The sequence below is a fragment of the Camelus bactrianus genome, chromosome 22 (assembly GCF_048773025.1).
Source record: "Camelus bactrianus isolate YW-2024 breed Bactrian camel chromosome 22, ASM4877302v1, whole genome shotgun sequence".
NCBI lineage: Eukaryota > Metazoa > Chordata > Mammalia > Artiodactyla > Camelidae > Camelus > Camelus bactrianus.
The window spans coordinates 31,677,535-31,697,164 of NC_133560.1; the positions used below are offsets into that span (position 1 = coordinate 31,677,535).

At 61.3% G+C, this 19,630-nt stretch overlaps 1 protein-coding gene and 1 long non-coding RNA gene across 2 annotated transcripts; one reads left to right on the plus strand and one right to left on the minus strand.

Moving 5' to 3' along the window:
• Positions 1-82: 82 nt before the first annotated feature.
• On the minus strand, positions 83-18,541 carry HCN2 (hyperpolarization activated cyclic nucleotide gated potassium and sodium channel 2). Its single transcript, XM_074351401.1, has 8 exons — positions 17,871-18,541; positions 9,833-10,256; positions 8,823-8,984; positions 7,512-7,730; positions 6,129-6,275; positions 2,968-3,208; positions 2,708-2,872; positions 83-1,377 (listed from the first exon to the last, which is right to left on the minus strand). Exons 1-8 carry the CDS (start codon positions 18,539-18,541, stop codon positions 710-712), a joined length of 2,697 nt encoding a protein of 898 aa, XP_074207502.1. The 3' UTR covers positions 83-709.
• LOC141574693 (uncharacterized) lies at positions 1,367-3,910 on the plus strand. Its single transcript, XR_012501722.1, has 2 exons — positions 1,367-2,485; positions 2,960-3,910. It is a non-coding gene; the product is annotated as an uncharacterized LOC141574693 (long non-coding RNA).
• Positions 18,542-19,630: the final 1,089 nt, after the last annotated feature.

Below are 19,630 nucleotides of genomic sequence, written 5' to 3' on the forward strand. Positions count from 1 at the left end.
GCCCTGCTGGGCCTGGGCGCCAAGCAATCAGACGCAGGCAGGCTGGGCGCCAATGCTGTTGTTTATTGCGCGGAATGGGGGTGTGGGGGTGAGTGGGGCGTGGTGGGTAGTGGGGGTGCTGCTGCCTCGGCTCGCCAGTACATTCATCACGACGGCGGGGCCCCCGGCCTCGCCCCCACGCCCGGGCACGGCCAGGACTGCTGGTCCTCCGGTGCTGAGGGAGCAGGTGTGCCTGCTGCTCCAGGGAGGTCACCGCGGACGCGTGTGGACAGGGACCGGGCTGGTTATTGCGTGAGCGTGACGGGGGCAGCGGGAAGCCGGCGGGCCAAGTATTGCACTTAAAAAACAATCCTCATCGGACGCGGGCCACCTACGGGGACGAGGTGGGCAGGGTTCCACAGCCATCTCCTCGGCCACAGGCCGGCCCTGGTCCCGGTTTCACAGTTAGGGAAACTGAGGCACCGAGGTGAAGGGAGCCCCCTTGCAGGCCCGCAGGCTGCAGGGGGCGGGGCGATGTGGGTGGGCGCAGGGCAATGAGGGGGCGGAGGGGGCTGTGCGCCGGCCCAGGCCGCCCGTCCGTCCGACTACAACTACCTACGTCTCCTCTATGGCTTCGGGGGCGGGCGGCCTGGGCTGCGCAATGGCATGGCTTTGGTCTGGATGACAGCCCCGCCAGGCCCGCCTGGGCCCACGGGGCGGCGCGCGAGGGTCACAAGTTGGACGAGAGGCGTGAGTGCGCAGAGTCCAGCGGCTCGAGTCCGCCGGTGGCGCCCGGCGAGGGCGAGGCCGAGTCCCTGCGGTCCGGGCTGGGCGCTGCGGCCCGGGCAGCGGGCGTGGGCCCCAGACGCGGCGTGGAGCTGCTGGCTGGGCGTGCTGAGGCCGCAGGCCCGGGGCCAGGCGCACCGTGGGGCAGCGAGGGCTGTGAGGCGGACAGCGGCCGCGAGGCGCGGCTCAGGCGGCGCGCAGGCAGCGCGGGCCCGGCAGGGGGCGCAGCGGGGGAGCCCGGCGCGCCGTAGGGTGAGGTCCGCTGCGCCCGGGGGCTGGCGGGCGCGCCCGGAGGACTGGCGGTAGGCGCGGGCCCGGAGGGCAGGCGGCGCACGAGGCGCGGCGAGCCAAGCGCCAGAGGCCCCACGAGCGGGCGCGCCACCTGCGGGCAGAAGCTCATGGCCACCGCCTGCTGCAGGGTGGCGATGGCCGAGGTGACCTGCGGCGGTGGTGGCGGCGGGAAGAGGCCGACGCGCTGGCCCAGCTCGGCCTGCTGCACCATCTCACGGTCGTACTTGACGATCTCCTGGATGATGGCGTTCTCCTGGTTGTTGAACACGCCCGAGTTGAGGTCGTGCTGCACCTTGTGCAGAAGAATCGAGTTCTTCTTGCCTGGGGAAGGGGGCAGGGTGTCAGAGGTGCCTGCCTGCAGGCTTCTGCTTTTGTGACAGGCGCAGCCCCTTTGCCTACAGGACGCAAGTGTCTGAGTGCCTGCTGAGCACAGAGCTCCTCCTGCATGTGGCAGACGGGCGAATAGGAAGCTGGAATTGAATCAAGCGCCTTTGTGTCACAAGCACGTAGAGTGCCTGCTTCACACACAAAACTGGCACGAGACGCCTGCATACCACCAGCACGCATGGGACGCTTCCTGTATGCACTCGGCACACGTTATGTGCCTCCTGGGTGCACAACGCAGGTATCAGGCACTCTGTACAGCAAGCACGCGCTGTACCTCCTGTGCGCAGTGAGCTTGTGGTACTGAGCACCCGCGGGTACAGAGCACACCTGGAGCTGTGCACAGCCACACGCTGCATGCCTGCCACGCACACACAGCAAGTGCATCCGAGCACTTGCTGCTCACAGACACGCCGAGTACCTGCTATACGCAGCACACCTTAAGTGCCCGTTGTACACGAACGTGTGGAGTGCTTTCTGTGTTCTGGGACGGCTTCCTTCCCACAGCGCTCCTCTCTGCCCCCGACCCCGAGTCTTGCTTTCCTGCTCACTGTCTTTATTCTCACAAACGGCACCAAGGGCCTCCATCTCCCTGACTCCTCCATCTAGTCATCAGCAAGTCCTGCGGCCTGCGTCACAACCGTTTATGAGATTCCCCCTCGCCTCTCCCTGAACCCTCCACACACAGGCCAGGCTACTGAATCCCCATGTATGCTACCCACCCTTGTGGGAGGCAAACCTGATCAGGCCCCCCCTTGCTAGAATCACCCATGACTCCCTTTTGCTTCTTATGTACAGTCCAGACTCCTCCCCCAAAGCCTGTCGGCCTCTTCTGCCCTTCCTCCCAGCTTCCCTGACTCCCTGGACTCCAGGCCTCTTTCCCAGCTGAGGGCTCTTGCACATGCTGTATCCACTCCTAGCAGATGCCCTCTCCCTTTCTGCTGGCAACACCTGCTCACCTGGGTTTCCACTTGGAATCACAGGGAAGCCCCTCCACCCTGTCAGCCTCATCCACCAGCTGCATCTCCTGGCACCAGATGCTCAGGTACTTGCTGAGTGAGACATTCGGCACAACGGGAAACACCCTCCGCTCTCTCTGCCCCGGGGAGTGGGGTGTGCTTGGCCCAGGGAGAGCGTGGGTCCGAGAATCTGGTCTGGGGACCGGAAGGGGCCCTGAGGATCAGCAGGGCCATGCCGCCCCCTTTTCGGCCGCTGCGCCCGCCCCCTTTTCAGCCAGACCCCGCGATTGGCCGCTGCGCCCACTCACCAATGCGGTCCAGGCGGTCGATGGCGACCGTCTCGAAGGCCCGCCGCATCATGGGGTACTCCTCCAGCACCTCGTTGAAGTTGTCCACACTCAGCGAGTAGAGGCGGCAGTAGGTGTCCGCCCGCACGCTCGCAGTGCGCCGGCCCCGCGTCAGCAGGCAGATCTCTGTGTGAGGCCACGGGTGGCGTCCTTAGCTGCGAGGCCTTCCCTCCCCCGTGATCCCCTCCCCTGCCCTGCACCCTGTCCCTGCAGCCGCTCACCCCCGAAGTAGGAGCCGTCGGACAGCTTCATCTCCTTGTTGCCCTTGGTGAGCACGCTGACCACACCGTGCTGGATGAAGTACATCTTCTTGCCGACGGTGCCCTCGCGGATGATGTAGTCCCCCGGCTGGAAGACCTCGAACTTGAGTTTGGTCAGCATGGCTGTGACAAAGTTGGGGTCGGCGTTGGCAAACAGTGGCATCGAGGCCACCAGCTTCCGGCAGTTGAAGTTGACAATCTCCTGTAGCGGTGACATCAGGGCACATATCAGGCCCTTGCTTCCATCACACCCTACCTTGGGGACCGTTTCACTTCTCAGACCCTTGGTATCTTCCTCTGTGAAAGGGGTTGAACATTTTTGCCTGAAAGACAGCATCTTAGTAGGCAAACAGTGGAGGTTTTGCCACCAAAGACAGGATCAAGAGAAGATAGCCAACGATTCCCTATTACCTCACTTCCTGTTGGCAGTACTGGCCAATGCAGTTGGACACAGAAGCAACTGGAGACGTAAACATTGAAAAAGGAAAAATAAAACTCTCTTTACTGTTTCTATTAATAGGACTGCCTGGAAAACCCAAGAGTCCATGGAAAACTGTAACAATAAGGGAAGTTAGTCAAAATAGCAAGTAGCTGTTTAAAAAACCAACATAAAACCCAGGAACCTGAGAATGAATGCATGGCGGTAGAAGTCAGGACGCCAGGCACGCTCGGCAGAGAAGCTTCTGGGGGTTTCATAGGGATTTCACCTTATGGGGCATCCCTCAAGTGCACCCAGGAAGGCTTGCCTTAAAAAGAAAACCAACAGCTCTTGTACATACAGACAAAAGCCACCCCGAGGAGCCGTAACGGCAGGAAGACCCCGTTTCCACCCACACAGAGAGCTCAGGGGACAGCGTGGCAGGAAGTCCGGGGCCTGTGCCGACCTATGTGAGGAAACGGGGAACACACCTCTGGAAGGCACAGAAGCCGTGAACACCTCATGTCCTCAGACAGCACTGCTCACCCTCCATAAAGATGAACAACAGCCATTCTCCCTGCTCGGGTCTGCATTTAACGCACCCCGTGGAAATGCCGCCCGGCCTGCTTCGTCATAACTCAAGCTAGGCAAGGTCATTTGGAGCAAACGAGCAAAAATAGCAGGGAGATGGGACTAGCCTCCCCCGCCCAAGGCATTAAAACACACTAGACCTCTGAGTCAAACACAGTAGACAGGCCAATGAGACAGACTAAAAGGCCCCGAAATAGACCCAAGCACAGAGGGAGGAACTTCAGTTTAAGGTGAGGTGCCTCTCACAAAGTCACGGGGCCAAGCCAGACCTTTCAGCCCCACAGCAGATGAACCAGGAACCCTTCCTCATGCTGTAACCCAGGGTAAATTCCAAAGGGATCAGGGTCTACATGTAAAAGATGAAACTATACAAGGATCAGCTGAAAATGGATGGCTTCCTTGAAAACCTGGATGTGTACAGCCAGCTTGTACATCTGCTGTGCACAGCATAAAAATTCCACGAGGAGGGAAAGACAAATGGCCATCAGAATGGAAACCTGTATCACGGAGTTGAAGTGTGTCTATAAAGAACTTCAAAAAACAGCATAAAGACCAAAAGTTCCATAGAAAAACAAGTGACAGGTATGCACAGTTCACAAAAAGAAGCGCAAATAAACCAGCCTCTTATGCCGTGAAAGGCCCCTGAACCTGCTCAAAACAAGAAAAATGCCTCTGCGAGCAGCCCTGGGGCCCCTCTCACCTGCACAGTGGGGACCAGCTCCCAGTGGGAACAGGTGTCCCTGACAGCGAGCCTTCAGAGAATCTGCAGGGAACCACAGGGCCTGGCCCTCCATGCCCCTGCCCCCAGCTGCAGCGTGGGGCGCAGGGAGTCAGGAGGGGGGGCCAGGGGAGGGAGGGCGGGCAGTGAACACTGATACCTGGATGCCTCTGTTCTGTGTTAGAATAAAGCAGATGGGTAGAGCAGAAGGAAACCGGTAAGGCACTGGACAGAACATGGACCGTTTCTGAATATACATGGTTTTGTAAATTTGACATTGAGGAAATGTAAATTCTCAAATACAGGTCGCCGGGGGCTGGGGGAAGGGAAATGGGGAGCGAGGGCCCCGGTGTCCTGGGGATTAGGCCGTGTGGATGATGGCGGAACTGCGAATATTCTAAAAACCCCTGAATTTTATGCATTTTGTGGTCTTCGAGGTGTATCTCTACAAGTGAATGAATGAGTAAAATTATTAAATATAGTGATTGAGCCAGGTGCCTGCCTCAGAAGAAATCCCTGGCTTTGTCAGCCTCCCCACCCCACCCTGGTCCTGTCCCTCCTTCCCTCCTAGCCGTGCCCACACCCTGCCTCTAGTGGAGTCACCAACGTCCACCCTGATGCGCTTCCTTCCCGGAGCTTGGTCACTCACCGTCATGGTCCCTCAGCCCCTCCTCCCTTAGGACAGAGGGCAAGGCACACAGTTGGCGCCCAATAGCTGCTTGGTGAGTGTTGGGGATTGTGTTGTGCTTCTCAAAAGAGACGCTGAAGTCCTGACCCCTGGTACGTGAAGACAGGGCCTTATTGGGAAAGAGTCTTTGCAGATGGATGAGGTCATGGGAGATCATGTAGGACGCCCCAGATGGCACAGTAGGCGTCCTCGTAAAAGGAGGGGCCACATGGAGACGAGGCAGTGATCAGAGCTGGGCATTTACAGGCCAAGGATGCCAAGGCCCCTGGCCACACCAGAAGCTGGCAGGGGCAGGACGGGCCCTCCTCTGCAGCCTCTGAAGGGAGCGTGGGCCTGAGACACCTCGATCTCAGACTTCTGGCCTCCACGATTGTTTACTTCTCCAAAAAGAGTAAAGCCACCCGGCTTGTGGGACTTTATGACGGCAGCCCCAGGGATCTGGCCTGATGTCACACAAGCTGTGGGGGCCGAGCTGGGATTGGAAGCAGCTGGTCAGCGGAGCCCGCCCGGCCCTGGGGCTCGGCAGGGCGCCTGCGCATCTGCCGTTTCTCTGCCGCCGCCACTGAGCGAGACCCCAGTCGGGCAGCCGGCGTCGGTGGCCGCCGGGCCGGCCGACGCAGGAGAGAAGGCTGGCGGAGGGCGAGTTCCCTCCTGCAGCCCGCCCCGCCCCGCCCCGCCCCCGCGGGCCCGGCGGCCCCGCCCCTCACCTCCCGCAGCGGCCCGTTGAGCTCCCCCAGGATGCTGTCCTCATCGAACATCTTGCCCTGGTAGCGGTGCTCGTAGTAGTCGTGGATCTTCTGGCGGAAGTCGGCGGGCAGCTTGTGGAAGGACATGTACTGCTCCACCTGCTTGTACTGTAACGGGGCGGGGCCGGGGGGTGGCAGTCAGCGGCTGCTCCGGGCCCACCTCAGCCTGGGGGCCTCGCTTCAACAACCACAATACAGGAGGCCTGGTGAGGTGTGAATCCCTCGGTGTAAGGGTATCCCAGCAGCACTCGGGACTAGTTCTTCCTGCATGCTGAATGTTACCTGGCAGCCCTGCCTGAGAGACGGGTGCACAGCTTGACCGCAGGCCCTGACAGAGGGCTGGACTCGCCCCCGGCCCAGAGATGCCAGACACTGCCGGTGGCCCTGGCTCCCCTCTCCAAGGATCTTTCTGGAAATCACGGGCTCAGCCCCTCCTGAGCCGGGCAGCAGGTGTGGGCCCCAGGTGGGGGTGCCGGGCCTTGCTGTCCCCAGGATGGCACCCCAGGGGTGCCCCTGCCCCACTTCTGCCCCAGCCCCCCTGTCCCCACTGGCCACAGCTGCCCTGAGCTCAGCGGAACCCGTGATGGCAGGCGGGTGGCGGCACCAGCTCATGTTTGGGTGTGAGGCCAGTGGCTTCCGGACAGCCGGGGCGCCTGGCACCAGGCCCAGCTGACCCAGGCGACCTGACTGCTGGGCACTGAGGGGGGGTTGCCTCTGCCCAGCCAAGGCAGCCATCGGGTAGCAGTGCAGGGTAAGCAGGGCAGTGTCCAGGGAACCAGGCCACCCTTCGGCTTAGGGAGAGGAAACTGAGGCACAGAGTGAGGGCTGGGGCCGACCTCCAGCAAGGGTCCTTCCCAGCCCCCAGCCCTAGGACCAGCCCCATGGAGGTTGCCCCGCTGAGGCCAAGTCCTAGCACATCCTTGCTCCCCCAGACGTCTGCCCTAAGTCCTTGGGCAACCCCAGGCCTCTGGGACCCTGCTCCCGGCCTTCCCGCCCCAGACGCCCCTGAGATGGCCCAGAGTCTCTGTCCCGGGAGCTCCCTGATACCCCACGATCTGGCCCTATCCTGTTTGGACCCCCCACCCCGGCTCTCGTCACCTTCCCCAGCCTATATCCCCCTCCATCTCTCCTGCCTCATCCCCCTCCAAGCTTCAGACCTCCTCTTAAGGTCCCTCAGCTTCCTCACTGTCTTTCCGGGAGCTGCCCAGGGGGCTTCCATTCCTTCTAATTACAGCCACAGACCCCACTGGGACCCCCAGCCCCCCAACACACACACAATCCCCTCTGGGCCCTGTCCTGAGCACACTGCATGGAGCTGCAGAGATGCAGGGTGGACCCCCAGACCTTTTCCTGGTACTGGCGCCGTGAGGAGTCCAGCGACTGGATGAGGGCAGTGGCGTGGCCGATGAACATGGCGTAGCAGGTGGCACCCACGATCATGCTCAGCATCGTCAGCCAGATGTCCGTCATGCTCTCGGGAGCCTGCCGCCCATACCCGATGCAGAGCATGTGGCTCATAGCCTTGAAGAGTGCAAAGGAGTACAGCTCGCTCCACGAGTGGTTCTGCAAGGCCACAGAGGGTGGGCGTGGGTGGGCAGGCACTCTCAGCCCCCAAGGCACCCCTTGACCCAAGGGCCCCAGCTGCCCATCCTCCCCCAGGCATCTGGGTGGTGAGCTCCCTGTGCCCAGAGGTAACCAAGAGAAACAGGCTCAGGCAGGTTCAGGATATGCACATGTGCCACAGCAATTCAGCAGTGGGGGCAGGCATATAGTCACCTCCCCATGTCAGTCCTAGGGAAACTGAGGCTCAGAGGGGCTAGAGTCTAGCCCCCAACTATTTGCAGACTCTGATGGGAGTGTCTCTGAGGCCAAGAGAATGCAGAAGTCCCAAGGACCTCAGGAACTGAGCTGGGGACACAAAAAAATCCAATCTGAGAGGCAGGAAGGGTGGCAGCATCAGGCAGGGCCAGGAGGACGCCCCTCCCAGTCCTCAGTTGTCCTGGCTAAGGGAGGGGGCAGTCGGCCCAGTTCAGGAAACAGGACAGCATGATGTCCGGGTGTCCGGCCAGACAATGAGCTGCCTCAGCCCGGCAGCTGTGCCAGGCGCCGGGCCGGCACTCTGGGTTTTCCCTCCGTTGCTCCCGCCCGTCCCCGCCCACCTGCTCTGCGCCCCACGTGCCTGGCGGGGGGGGAGGTTTGGTGTGGTGCTAAGCCGACTCCCAACACCTACCAGCACCCGACTCACTCTTAACAGTGAGCATTTCAGCCAGGAAGCAATAGGTGCTTGAGTCTCCAATTTTTATTCCTCACGGCCCATGATACCACTTTTCCACTTGAGGGGTATGATATAAAACTGTCTTTTAAATAAAATCATGCGAATAAAAAAGTGGAATCAATGGAGAAAACAAGCAGATGATACGCTCTTAGGGGACAAAAGCTGTCACAGGGCCCTCAAACGGTCAAGGATCTCGCTGGTTCTGGGGTCTGGAAGGCTCCAAGTCGGACAGCAGCCCAGAGGGGTGCTAACAAGGGTATCAGGCGCCATGCGCCCAGAGCACAGGTGCTGGGTTTGGTCCCTGACGCTGGCTCTCGGGCCTCAGCGCCTGTGGGGCCACGGCAGGCCACGGCAGGCAGCGTGGGGCGGGGCCGGCTCACCACCATGCCATTGATGGACACCCAGCAGTTGCGCGGGAAGTCCTGTAGCATCGGCACCAGGAACTGCAGGCAGCCATCCCAGTGGCACAGGAGCAGCATCATGCTGATGAGGTTGCAGATGCGCATGACCGCGCTCGCCAGGTCGTAGGTCATGTGGAAGATCTGGGGGCCGGGACGCGGCGCACGTGAGGGCGGGCGCCGCAGACCGCGTGAGGGAGAAGCCTCTGCCCGCTGCCCCTTGAGCTCTGAGATGCGCCCCCACCTCACCGCGGTCCCGCTCCCGGGAGGCCCGTCCCCTTTGGAGAGAATGAAGCGCCCTACAATAGATCGCATGGCCCTCCGCCCAACCTACTCCCCGGGAAATCCAAATCTATATGTCTGGTTGGCCACCCGCCGCCCTCTCCCAGGACCACCTGCTCTTCCCGCAACCCTGTCCCCTCCTGCTACCCCCCTTGGAGCCTTGTCGCTGCCCTGGAATATGGGGGTGACACTGCCAGACACAGTGGCGACTCTGAGCCCCCGTGGTGGCCACGGGCTGTGAGAGAATCAGGTCACACTCAGTCCAGAGGTGAGTCCCGACTTGGGGGAGAGGGGCGTGATTTTGCATCTCTGAGCTTCAGTTTCCCCACTGCCATTGGGCAATGGAGTCCTCCTCTCACAGGGCAGAAGGAAGGGAAGGGGTGCGAGTATCTCAAGAGTCCATGCTGGGCTTTCCTTGACTCCACCCCACTACACCACCAGGTAGAGGCCCCTGTGACCACGCCCTACATGCCCAGGTTCTGCCCCTAAGATTCTTAGGCCCCTCATGCAGCCCCTGTTCCCCTGCCCAGTGTCCCCACCCAATGCCAGCCCCCACTCCCAGGCCTGTAACAGGCTTGTCTTCTCACTGTGGCCCTGCCCCTGGCCCCTGGTAGCCCCGCCCAGAGTCTCCCATCACGACTCGTCTCTGCGTCCTAAGCCCCGCCCCAGACCCAAGACCCTGCCCTGCGTCCACACGCAGCGGCGCTCACCTCCTCCCACTGGTGGATGTAGCGGATGAGGCGCGACAGGCGGAGCAGGCGGAGCAGGCTGAGGATCTTGGTGAAGCGCACGATGCGCAGGGCACGCGCCGTCTTGTAGACCTCAGAGTCGATGCCTTTCTCCACGATGAGGAAGATGTAGTCCACAGGGATGGAGGACACGAAGTCCACCACAAACCACGTGCGCAGGTACTTCTTCTTGATCTTCTCAGGGTCCAGGATGATCTCCGTGTTGTCCTCAATCACAATGCCCGTGCGGAAGTTCAGCACCAGGTCCATGAGGAAGAATGTGTCCGAGACCACATTGAACACAATCCACGGGGCCGTGGTCTCATCCTTGAAGAAGGTGATGCCCACGGGGATGATGATCAGGTTTCCCACCATGAAGAGCAGCATGGTGAAGTCCCAGTAGAACCTGGGGGCGAGGCGCAGTGGGTCATGCCTCCAGCCTTTGCCCCAGCGGGGCCTCCACCAAGCATACCTTCCGCACCATGCCCACGCGCACACGCACCTTCGCGGACCAGCCCAGAGCTCCCCTCCTCAGCCCGAGCTGAGACTTTGGCCCCAGGTCATGGCTAGTGTGGACCTCACCTCCAAAAAGCCCTCCCAACCCCTAGACAACACCCTACTGCCTGCTGGGCTCCCCCAGCCCAGGTCCCTCCCACTGGCCCAACTCTAGCCTCTTCTTGAAGCAGGAGACTGGGAAGAGCCTAAGAGGAGGCTCAAAAATTGATTAAATGTTTCCCATGACAAAAGGTCCCATGTGCCTGGTACAAGGTTGGTGTCCAAAAAGCACTCAGGCCAGGTGGGGAGACGGAGGCACAATCTCCACTCCCCCACCGCCCCAAGCTGGAAGGGCAGGAGGGGGGGGTGGGAGCCAGGAGTGTCTGCCTGCTGAGTGGTCTCGGGGGCTGCGGGTGCAGGCTGGGAGCCAAACATGCGCAGCTTGAGGGCAGGGCTATGGGACCCTGACCCTGGCTGTGCTTCCCCTTGGACCACGGGAGGGCTAAGAGGGGGCATGGCTGTGTGTCCCTTTCAGGAAGCCGCCTGAGGAGGAGGCGGGGGGTGCCTGTCCCCGGAGAAAGAAGACCAAGGCCTGGCCAGCAGAGCGGAGGCCGGGTCGGCCAAGGAACCTGAGTGACAGGACTGGGCACGGTCTGGACGTTCAGTGTGATAAGTGTGCTTGAAAAAGTGATGACTGGTTGCTTCCTCTCCCAAATAGACCCATGACCGATGCAAAGTCAATTTCAAAACTCCCACCCAACCCGGGAAGTACTCTCAGAAAAAGGCCCATCCATTCGAGGAATATCTACTGATGGCCAGGCACAGAGTTCTGAGTAAAGCGTCTGAAGGACAGACAGACGCGGCAAAGTCCAGAGCTGCATCAACCGAGAAAACTTGAATCAAAACCCTTCCAAGGGAAAACCATGCGTTGGCTCCCGAGAAAGTGGTAGTCACCATGTGACCCAGCAATTCCACTCGGAGGTGTACACCCACAGGATTGAAAGCAGGGGCTCAAACTGGTGCTTGGATACCTGTATCCACAGCAGCACGATTCACAATGGCCAGAGGTGGAAACAACCCAAATGCCCATGGGTGGATGAACAGATAAACATTGCGTGGTCCCTCCCCACACATGGAACATGACTCAGCCACGAAAAGGAGAGAAGCACTGACACTCACTACCACGTGGACGGACCCTGAGAGCACGACGCTCAGCGAGAGAAGCAGACACAGGAGGACACACAGCGTGTGACTCCATGGATGTGAGGCGTCCAGAACAGGCCAGTCCACAGACACAGGGAGGGGGCTCCTGTTTGTCAGGGGCTGGGGAGGGGGTGGGGAGTATGTGTTTGGGAAGATGGGAAAGTTCTGGAGATGGATAACATTGTAATTGTACTTAATGCCACGCGACATTTGTACACTTTTACAATGTACACTTTTAAATGGCTAAATGCCAAATTTTATGTTCTATGTATGTTAACACACACACCTATGTATATAAGAAAACCTCATGGCCTGGGGGTGTCAGTGATGAGCAGCTGCCCCAGATCAGGGGTCTGAGCCCACACTCCCCATCCAGATTCAGACAAAGGAGGGTCTAAAATTTTGAGTGGAGTCATTTGTTTGATTTTTGCCTGTCACTTTGCAGGGGGAGACAGCCACCCCAAGGTAGGATTTCTAGGACTCTCCCGTAGGCCCAGTGCCTTCCCCATCATGGCCAGAGCCTGCGCGTCCACTTGGAGAAGCTCCAGCACGTGTGGGCAGGACAGGGCCGGGGGGACCCTCAAAGCCGGGCTCCTCCCGGATGGATAGAACAAGAGACTGAGGTTCCCAGTGTCCTAGAGGGACTCTCCCAAATTAGCACAAATAAACAGAAAGCCATAAACCCCGGCGCTGGCTTGGCTTCAGTGGCTCCCTATTTCAGGAGTCACTGTGAATTGGCTCAGTTCTGAGCGGTGCTGCGAGGTAAGGGCCATAGCACCACGCCTGCAGGGTGACCCAGGCCTTCCATTTCAGGGAACTGATCCCAAGGAAATTGTCCAAGAGGAAGAAAAAAAAATTAAAGAGTGATTTGTAACAAGATGTTCACAGCAGCTCAGTCTGCAAGAGCCAAAGGCTGGAAGGGACCCAAGGTCTACGATCGTGGTGACAGCAGCCAGACTTGGGTGAGATCCTCCAGCATCTGGGAACCTCAGCCTCGACACCCAAGGGCAGGGGTGTCCCTGGAGTTTGGTCAAAGCCCTGAAGCCACTGCTTAATGAAGGAGGGCAGCGGCTCCCTCCCTTCGGGGTCTGAGAACCAAGACCCAGGCGGGAAGTGGGGGAATTATAGATATCTGGCAAATCCAAGGGGATTAGGGGCCGGAGGTCGGAGATTAAGGACAAGCAGGGGGTGGGGGATTAGGGGCCTGAGCCCTGGGATGTGAGTTACAGATCCCAGGCAGGTGTCAGGGATCAGGAAAGGGAGACTCCTGCAAGGGAAGGCTGCCCGTTCCTGGGTGATTTGTTGGCTGACTGTGTAGCCAGGCCTGGAGGATGCATGGTGACACACAGACCCAGCCCTCCCTCGGGGCCCCTCCCTCGGGGCTCCAGCCTGGCATTCCACACAGACAGATAAATGAGTGGGATGCCTCAGAGGGGCTACTTCAGCCAGGGTGGGCTGGGAGGGCTTCTCAGAGGAAGCAGCATATGGGTGGATGATGGAAAAGGAGCCGATAGGTGGGGAGCAGGGCACTGCATCCCAGCCAGAGGACCAGCAAGCGCAAAGGTCCTGTGGCTGCATGGGCTTTCCCCTCTTGCGGCTGGAGCTGGGGCGTGAAGAGGTAAGAAGAGACCAGGGGAGTGTGAGTCAGGCTCTGCGGGGCCGTGGGGGCCATGGTCGTGGCAGGTTTCCAGTAAGAAAGACAAATGGGTATCTTGAGATGCCCCTGCTGGCAGCCGGGAGGCCAGGAATGGGGCAGAGTGTGGCGTCACAGCAGGAGAGGGGGTGGCTTGCTGATGGGGGAAATAAAGCCAGGTCTGGCCTGAGCAAGTGCGTGGCTGGAGTGGCTGAGGAAGGGACCCCCAGAGTATCCCCTTAAACCCCTTGGTCATGCCCAGGCCCCAGGATGCTGAAACAGGGGTCTTGGGGATATGAAGCTTTTCAAGCAGGGAATTCAGGGGCCAGAAATTCCAAATTCTGGCAGGAAGCTCCTGGAGAAAAGAGGGTGTTCTCGGCCACCTCTGGACCCTGTCCCCACACAGGGACCATGGGCCTTCTTTTCTCCCAGCCGGGTGGGCCCTGGGCCTCAGTCCTCCCACATGGAAGATGGGTTTGTCCCCCACCCCCCACTCCAAGTGCCTTCATGCTGGAGGCGGAACCAGGGAAACTCTCACCCCACCCCTCCCCCACCCCAGCTCCAGATGATTCAGGGTTTACTTTACTCTCACGAGCTAATGCAGCCTGATCTCTCGCTGATCCACTGTGCCATCTGGGGAGGGGAAAGGCCTCCAGCCCAGTCAGGCTTTTTAGGTCTGTCCTCCACCACCCTGGGTCTTTGGGGACCCCAGCATCCACTGGTCCTGGCTCTGAGGGCCAGGAAAGAGACCCACTTATCTTTGCCCCTCACACCAATCCTCCCAGCAGTAGACAATTCGGGAACACTGAACTGAAAATTCTCAGCAGCAGGAGAGACTCGAGTCAGAACTCAGAGGCACTTACAGACTCTGGAATAGACCAAAAGGCAGCAGGAAGCCACCTGCCCACACTCTCTCTCCAGGGAGATGAGGCCTCTGCCCTCCAGACCTGCACAGGCCTCCCCTCCTCGGCCAGGGCTGCCTTGGTCCCCAAGTGACCTCCATCCCAGGAAGTGGAGGGAAGTGGCAGAGAAAACAGTCTGTCCAGGTTGAGGAGATGGGAGTCATAGCTGGGCCCCCATGCCTGCCCTCCACCACCCTCTCCTCCAAGATCTCCTTCATGCATCTCAGATGTTTCCATGTCCGGGGGGCAGGGGCAGGGGCAGGTGAAGGGAACCCGAATTAACTGTGTTCATTTTTCACAGATTTTGTGGGAAGGAACAGAAGAGCCTGCCAGGGCCCCAGGGAGGCAGTGGCACGGGCTGTGACCCTCCACACGGCCCCCCAGCCACTCTCCCTGCTCTGCCCTGTGATATTGTTCACACTTGCTCCGACTCAGGGTGAACCCTGGGGTGCAGAGAAGGAGAATCAGCCCTCCTGAACCTGAATCCCCCCACCGTCCCTCTATCCTGCTTCTCCACCCCCTACCCCCCATGGAAGTTCCTGGAACATCTGTGTCCCATACCAGCTCTAGTGTTACCCATGGGCCCTTGAAGAAACCCCTCGGAACGGGTTTGGGCTCGTCAAAAGTGGCCCGGAAAACAAGACTCCCACTCAGCCCGGCTTCTGCCTGGCCCTCACATGTGCTCCTTGGTGAGGTCCCAAAGTTGTCCTGGGCACCCGTGGTGTGCCAGACCCTGGAATGCCACGCGGGGGGCGGACCTCCAGGAAGTGGTAGCGAATAAAAGCGCCACTTCAGAATGCAGACACAAAACAGGTGGAGGAGGGTAGGGTGCATGTGCCAAACAGGGGAGGCGTGTGAGCCAGAAGTTGAAGGGTCAGAAGAACTGATGGGGGCAAGGGCATGCCTGGCGGGGTGGGGGCTGACTGTGCCAAGGCCCCAAGGATGAGGAGGAGAAAGGGTGTGAGACGTGAGGCCAGCCAGGCTGTGAAGGTCAGACTCCCCCTTTCCTCTCGCCGCCACCTCCTTGCCTTTGGGGAAGCTGAGGGTTGTTGGCAGGAGGCCCGCCTGGAGCACCCTCCAGGGCCTGGCCGGATGCCTGAGCTCGAGCCCAGGCTGATTCCACCGGCCCAGAGCCTCCTTCCCCAGGCCTCTGCAAATGCTCCTCCTCCCTGGAAGCTTGCGGGCCACGCAGAGCAGAGCGAGACCTGGCCAAGGCGGTTCCAGTTCACCAAACACTGATTGTCCCATCCTCTGTGCCAGATGGGTACTGGGCCAACTTGAACAAAGCCTTAGTTCAAGGAAGTGGAGACACCGTGGCCCTGGGCAGGGATCTGGGTGAGGCCCTAGGCACTCGTGGGGGAGCCTCACCCCCTTTTCCTTTTAAATCATGTCCAGGGCTCATTCCAGGGACATATCTGTACCATCAGGTCATGAGGACAAAGGAGGCAAGTGTCGACAAGCAGACCCAGAAAGGCCCTGCCCCGCTGCTCCACAGTTTTCTAAAACTAACACACACACATAAACACAGAGATGACCCATGGCCAGGCCCCCTTAGCTGAATAACCCCCAGGAGGCCTTCTCTCTCCAGCTTCTTTTTGGCCTGGACGGGACGTGGCCAGCGGCCAGGCTGCCTGGCAGTCAAAAGTGTGGACTTGGGGGCCAGCCTGCCCATGTATGAATCCCTGCTCTGCCCAGGACTAGCTGTGTGGCTCTGGGCAAGTGACTTTACCTCTCTGTGCCCCGATTTCCCCACCTAAAATTTTGTGGTAGCAGGATCCACCCCACAGCTGATGTGAGGACTAGATCAATATTCTTAAGGTGCTGGGACAGTGTCTGGCCCAGGGGGGTGGCTTGAAGGCCTTGCTGTGATCCTGTGCTTGTCTCCACATTGAATCAGAGTGGTCTAGCAGGGTTCTTCAAACATGGGGGTCATGGAGGCCCTGCAGCACCCCCAGCTTGGTATCTTAAGTTTCTTACTTTGGCTCATCTGATCCCAACTATGGGTCACAGTCACTCCCCCCCCAACCCCACTGCTCACCCTCAGTTTTCAGCCTGTGCAGGAACTGCAGGCGACTGTGCTCAGCAGGAACAAGGATGGGGATGCCCAGCTCCCTCTCCCAGTACCCCTCACCCTGAGCCGCACACTACCCCTTTCTGCAGCCAAGAGGAAGTCCAGGGCACCTACAGCCCAGGGGTACGCAGCACGCAGACATGCTGGAGGGGATGGGGGATGGCTAATTTCTGCAGCCGCCTGCACCTGCCCACACATCCATGCCCCTTTCCAGCCAGCTAGCTTTAGTTTCCCCATTCACAGTCCGGTCAGGCAAGCCAGGGAGCCCTAGAAGCCAAGTCCATTCGGTTCACAGACCGGAACTATCTACAGAGGAGTGCTGAGCCCCCATGCAGTAGGGACCATCCAGAGGCACCCCACCTGGACCCCCCTAGGACCTCCACCGCTGGCGTCTCCCATAGCCCAAGCCACTGGTCAAGATTGTTTGCACCTCCCAGGAGGTCTGAGGGGTAAGGAGTTGGAGCACTGGACTTTCTTCCAGCCTGTCCCTGACTTGTGTGCCGTCTCCCCAGTTGTCAAGCGCAGGGGCTGAGGAAAGGCCAAGGAGAGGGAGAGTTCCAAAGACCCCTTTCTCAGCTGTGGGGGTCCAGGAGCAAGTAGAGACCACCGACTTCGGGGCTCAGGCCGGGAGAAGGGAGTGCCGCGGCGTCGTAGGATCAGGCCGCCTCCGGACTGCTGTCCGTGGTGCTGAAACAGTTCCCGCCCTGAGGGCCGCAGCCAGGCGGCCTGGGGAGCCACATAGACTTTCTGTACCCTAGCTCACACACCCCACTCACGGACACATCACCTTACACACACACCATGCACACACACACGCCCATCTCTCCCCAGTACACATCAGTGATCCACCACGCAGACACACCCCCCAGATGACTCGGCCCACGCCCCCAGGACCCCTGCTCCCCTCGTGGTCACATGCTTGTGATCACAGACGCAGCCTGCAGTGATGATACGCACCGTTCACACTCGCAGGCCAACAGAACACGCCCAAGAAAGAGAACTGCAGACACAAACGGTGTGACCCTGCTCTTGGCCTTGTTCGGAGCCTATCCACTCATCAACCGGCTTAATTCACATCAACATCTACGCAAACACTGACACCTGGGCATACCACCCAGCAGCTTCAGCTGATGCGGCTCAGAGAAGACACAGTCTGGGGACCGCAGCATGCTCAGCGCCCCCTCCTCGCGCAATACCCAGGCCCAGGGACACAGGACGCGCCTCCCTGTGGCGTGGGGCGCAGGTGGAGACCGTGGGACCCGCCGTGTCAGCTTAACCCTTTCTCTGCCAGCCTCTCTCAGGCGCGTCCTTCCCGGGCGCCCTTCCTTCCTCCTTCCTTCCGCTCTGCCGCCTTCCCGGCGCCCACGTTCCCCTCTATTCGTCCTCTCCGCCCCTTCGCGCTCAGACCCTGGTCCTGCGGCCCGTGACGTGCGCCCACCTCGAAGGGCAAGGAGTGTCAGGATGCGTGGGAGGGGGCGCTCCGGGGTCACGGTGGGAGTCGGCGTGCGCCTCCCAGTGCCCTTCCAAGGGCAGAACCTCCCGCGCCCTGGTCATTCCCAGGCGGGTCCCGGATGCGTCGGAGGTCACCAAGGGGCCCCGAGGTCATCCGCGGGGCGCGCCGCCCCGCCCTCCCCAAGCGCTCCAAGGACGGCCCCCGCGCGCGTCCGCGCGCGGTGCCCCTCCGCTCCCGCCCGCCGGCGCTCCCCGTGGCTGTACCTGAAGTCGCTGTACGGGTGGATGATCCAGGCCCCCGCCGACTTGACGCGCTCCTGCTCCCGCTCCACGGCCTTCTGGCTGCCGAACATCCGCAGCGAGAACTTGTTGACGCCCGGCTGCAGGAGCGCGCCGAACTGGCGCTGCATGAAGCTGGCCTGGCTCCCCCGCGGCTCCCCTGCCGGGCCAGCCTCCTCGCTGCCAGCCTCGTCCGCCGGCCCCGGGCCCGGGCCGGGACCCGGGCCCGGCGCGGGCCCTGAGGCCGCCCCGCGACACGAGAACGACACCTTGGGCCCCCGCGCCGGGCCCTCGGGCCCCGCGGGGCTGCACTGCGGCTCGCCGCGCCCGCACTCGCCGTTCGGGCTGCCCTTGGCCGTGCTCGCCGCGCCCGGGGTGCCCGGGCGGCCGCACGAGCTGTCGCGGCTGCGGAGTCGGGCCCGCGGGCCGCCCTCGTCCGCCGCCTCCGGGGGCGCCGCCTCGGTCTGCGGCGGCTGCTGAGGGGGCGCGGGCCCGGGGCCCGGAGGGGGCGCGGGCGGCGGCGGCGGCTGCTGCTGCTGGGGGGGCGCGGGCGGCGGCGGCGGCGGCGGCGGCGGCGGCGGCGGCGGCGGCGGCCCCGGCACTGGGGTCGCGCCCGGGCTCTCCCCGGGCCGCCCGCCGCCCCCGCGCGCGTCCATGGCGAGGCGGCGCCGGGCAGTGCGGAGCGGAGCCGCCGCCACCGCCGCCGGCCCGAGCCCGAGGGAGGGGGGGAGACGGGGGTAGGGCGGGGCGGAGCCGTGGGGGGCGGAGCTGCGGGGGAGGGGCGGGGGCGGGAGCCCATCCTCTGCCCGTGCCCACTCGCGTCGCGCCCCGCCCCGGTCCTTCCCCCAGGAAACTAAGGCGGCGGGGTCGGGGACGGCACAAGGTCACGTGTCTCCAGGCCTTGGAGACCCGATGAAGCCTAGTCTCAGAAGGGGAAACTGAGGCCCGCGGGGCAGAAGGACGTTCCCAAGGTCACAGAGCCCAGCCACGGGGCTGGGGCCTCTGCGCGCGACCTTGACAAGGGGCCTTCTTCTGGCGCTTCGGGTTTGCCTCTGTCCAGAGGGCACAGCAGGGCGGTCACAGCTGATGCTGGGGCTCAGAGAAGGGGGGCCGCCCCCATGCCAGCCTCTATCCTTTCTATAAGTTTGAGAATTTCCATGATCAAAGGCCACAAGAGCCCTTGCTTTGTCCCTAGAGGCCCTGTACAAAGACCCTTAGGAACCTGTGGTCTGGGGCAAAGTGGGGTCAAGGCCAAGAGTCTCCGGGTCCCACAGTGGCCCCCTCGCCCCCACCTCCTGCATATGAGGAACTGAGGCCCAATGGGCTAGATGAGGCCAATAGGAAGAAACACTCAGGACTACTGTAATCCCCACCCTCAAACAGTGCCCTACGGCACAGTAGGGGCTGGGATCTCCCACACGGCTGGTGGGCTTTAAAGTGGGGAAGTGCCTGGGAACACAGGGAGACCCAGGGTCCGCCACCCCTTCCTACTGATGCCCCCATGTGAGCCCCTCCTGCTGCCCCATTTCTTTGCCCCTTGGGCTCAGGCCCCAGCCAGCCCCCAGCCCCGAGGCCCCCAGCTCTGCCTCTGGGGCTGGAGCCAGGTTGGTGTCAGGTGACATGGGGGCACAGACCTAGGCCTCTGTTCTTAGCCTCCAGTCTCCACCCCAGCTCAACCAGGGGGTGGGGGAGGTGTCATGAGAGAAGGCTAGGGTGATGGAGAGACAGAGACCTACACCAAGGAG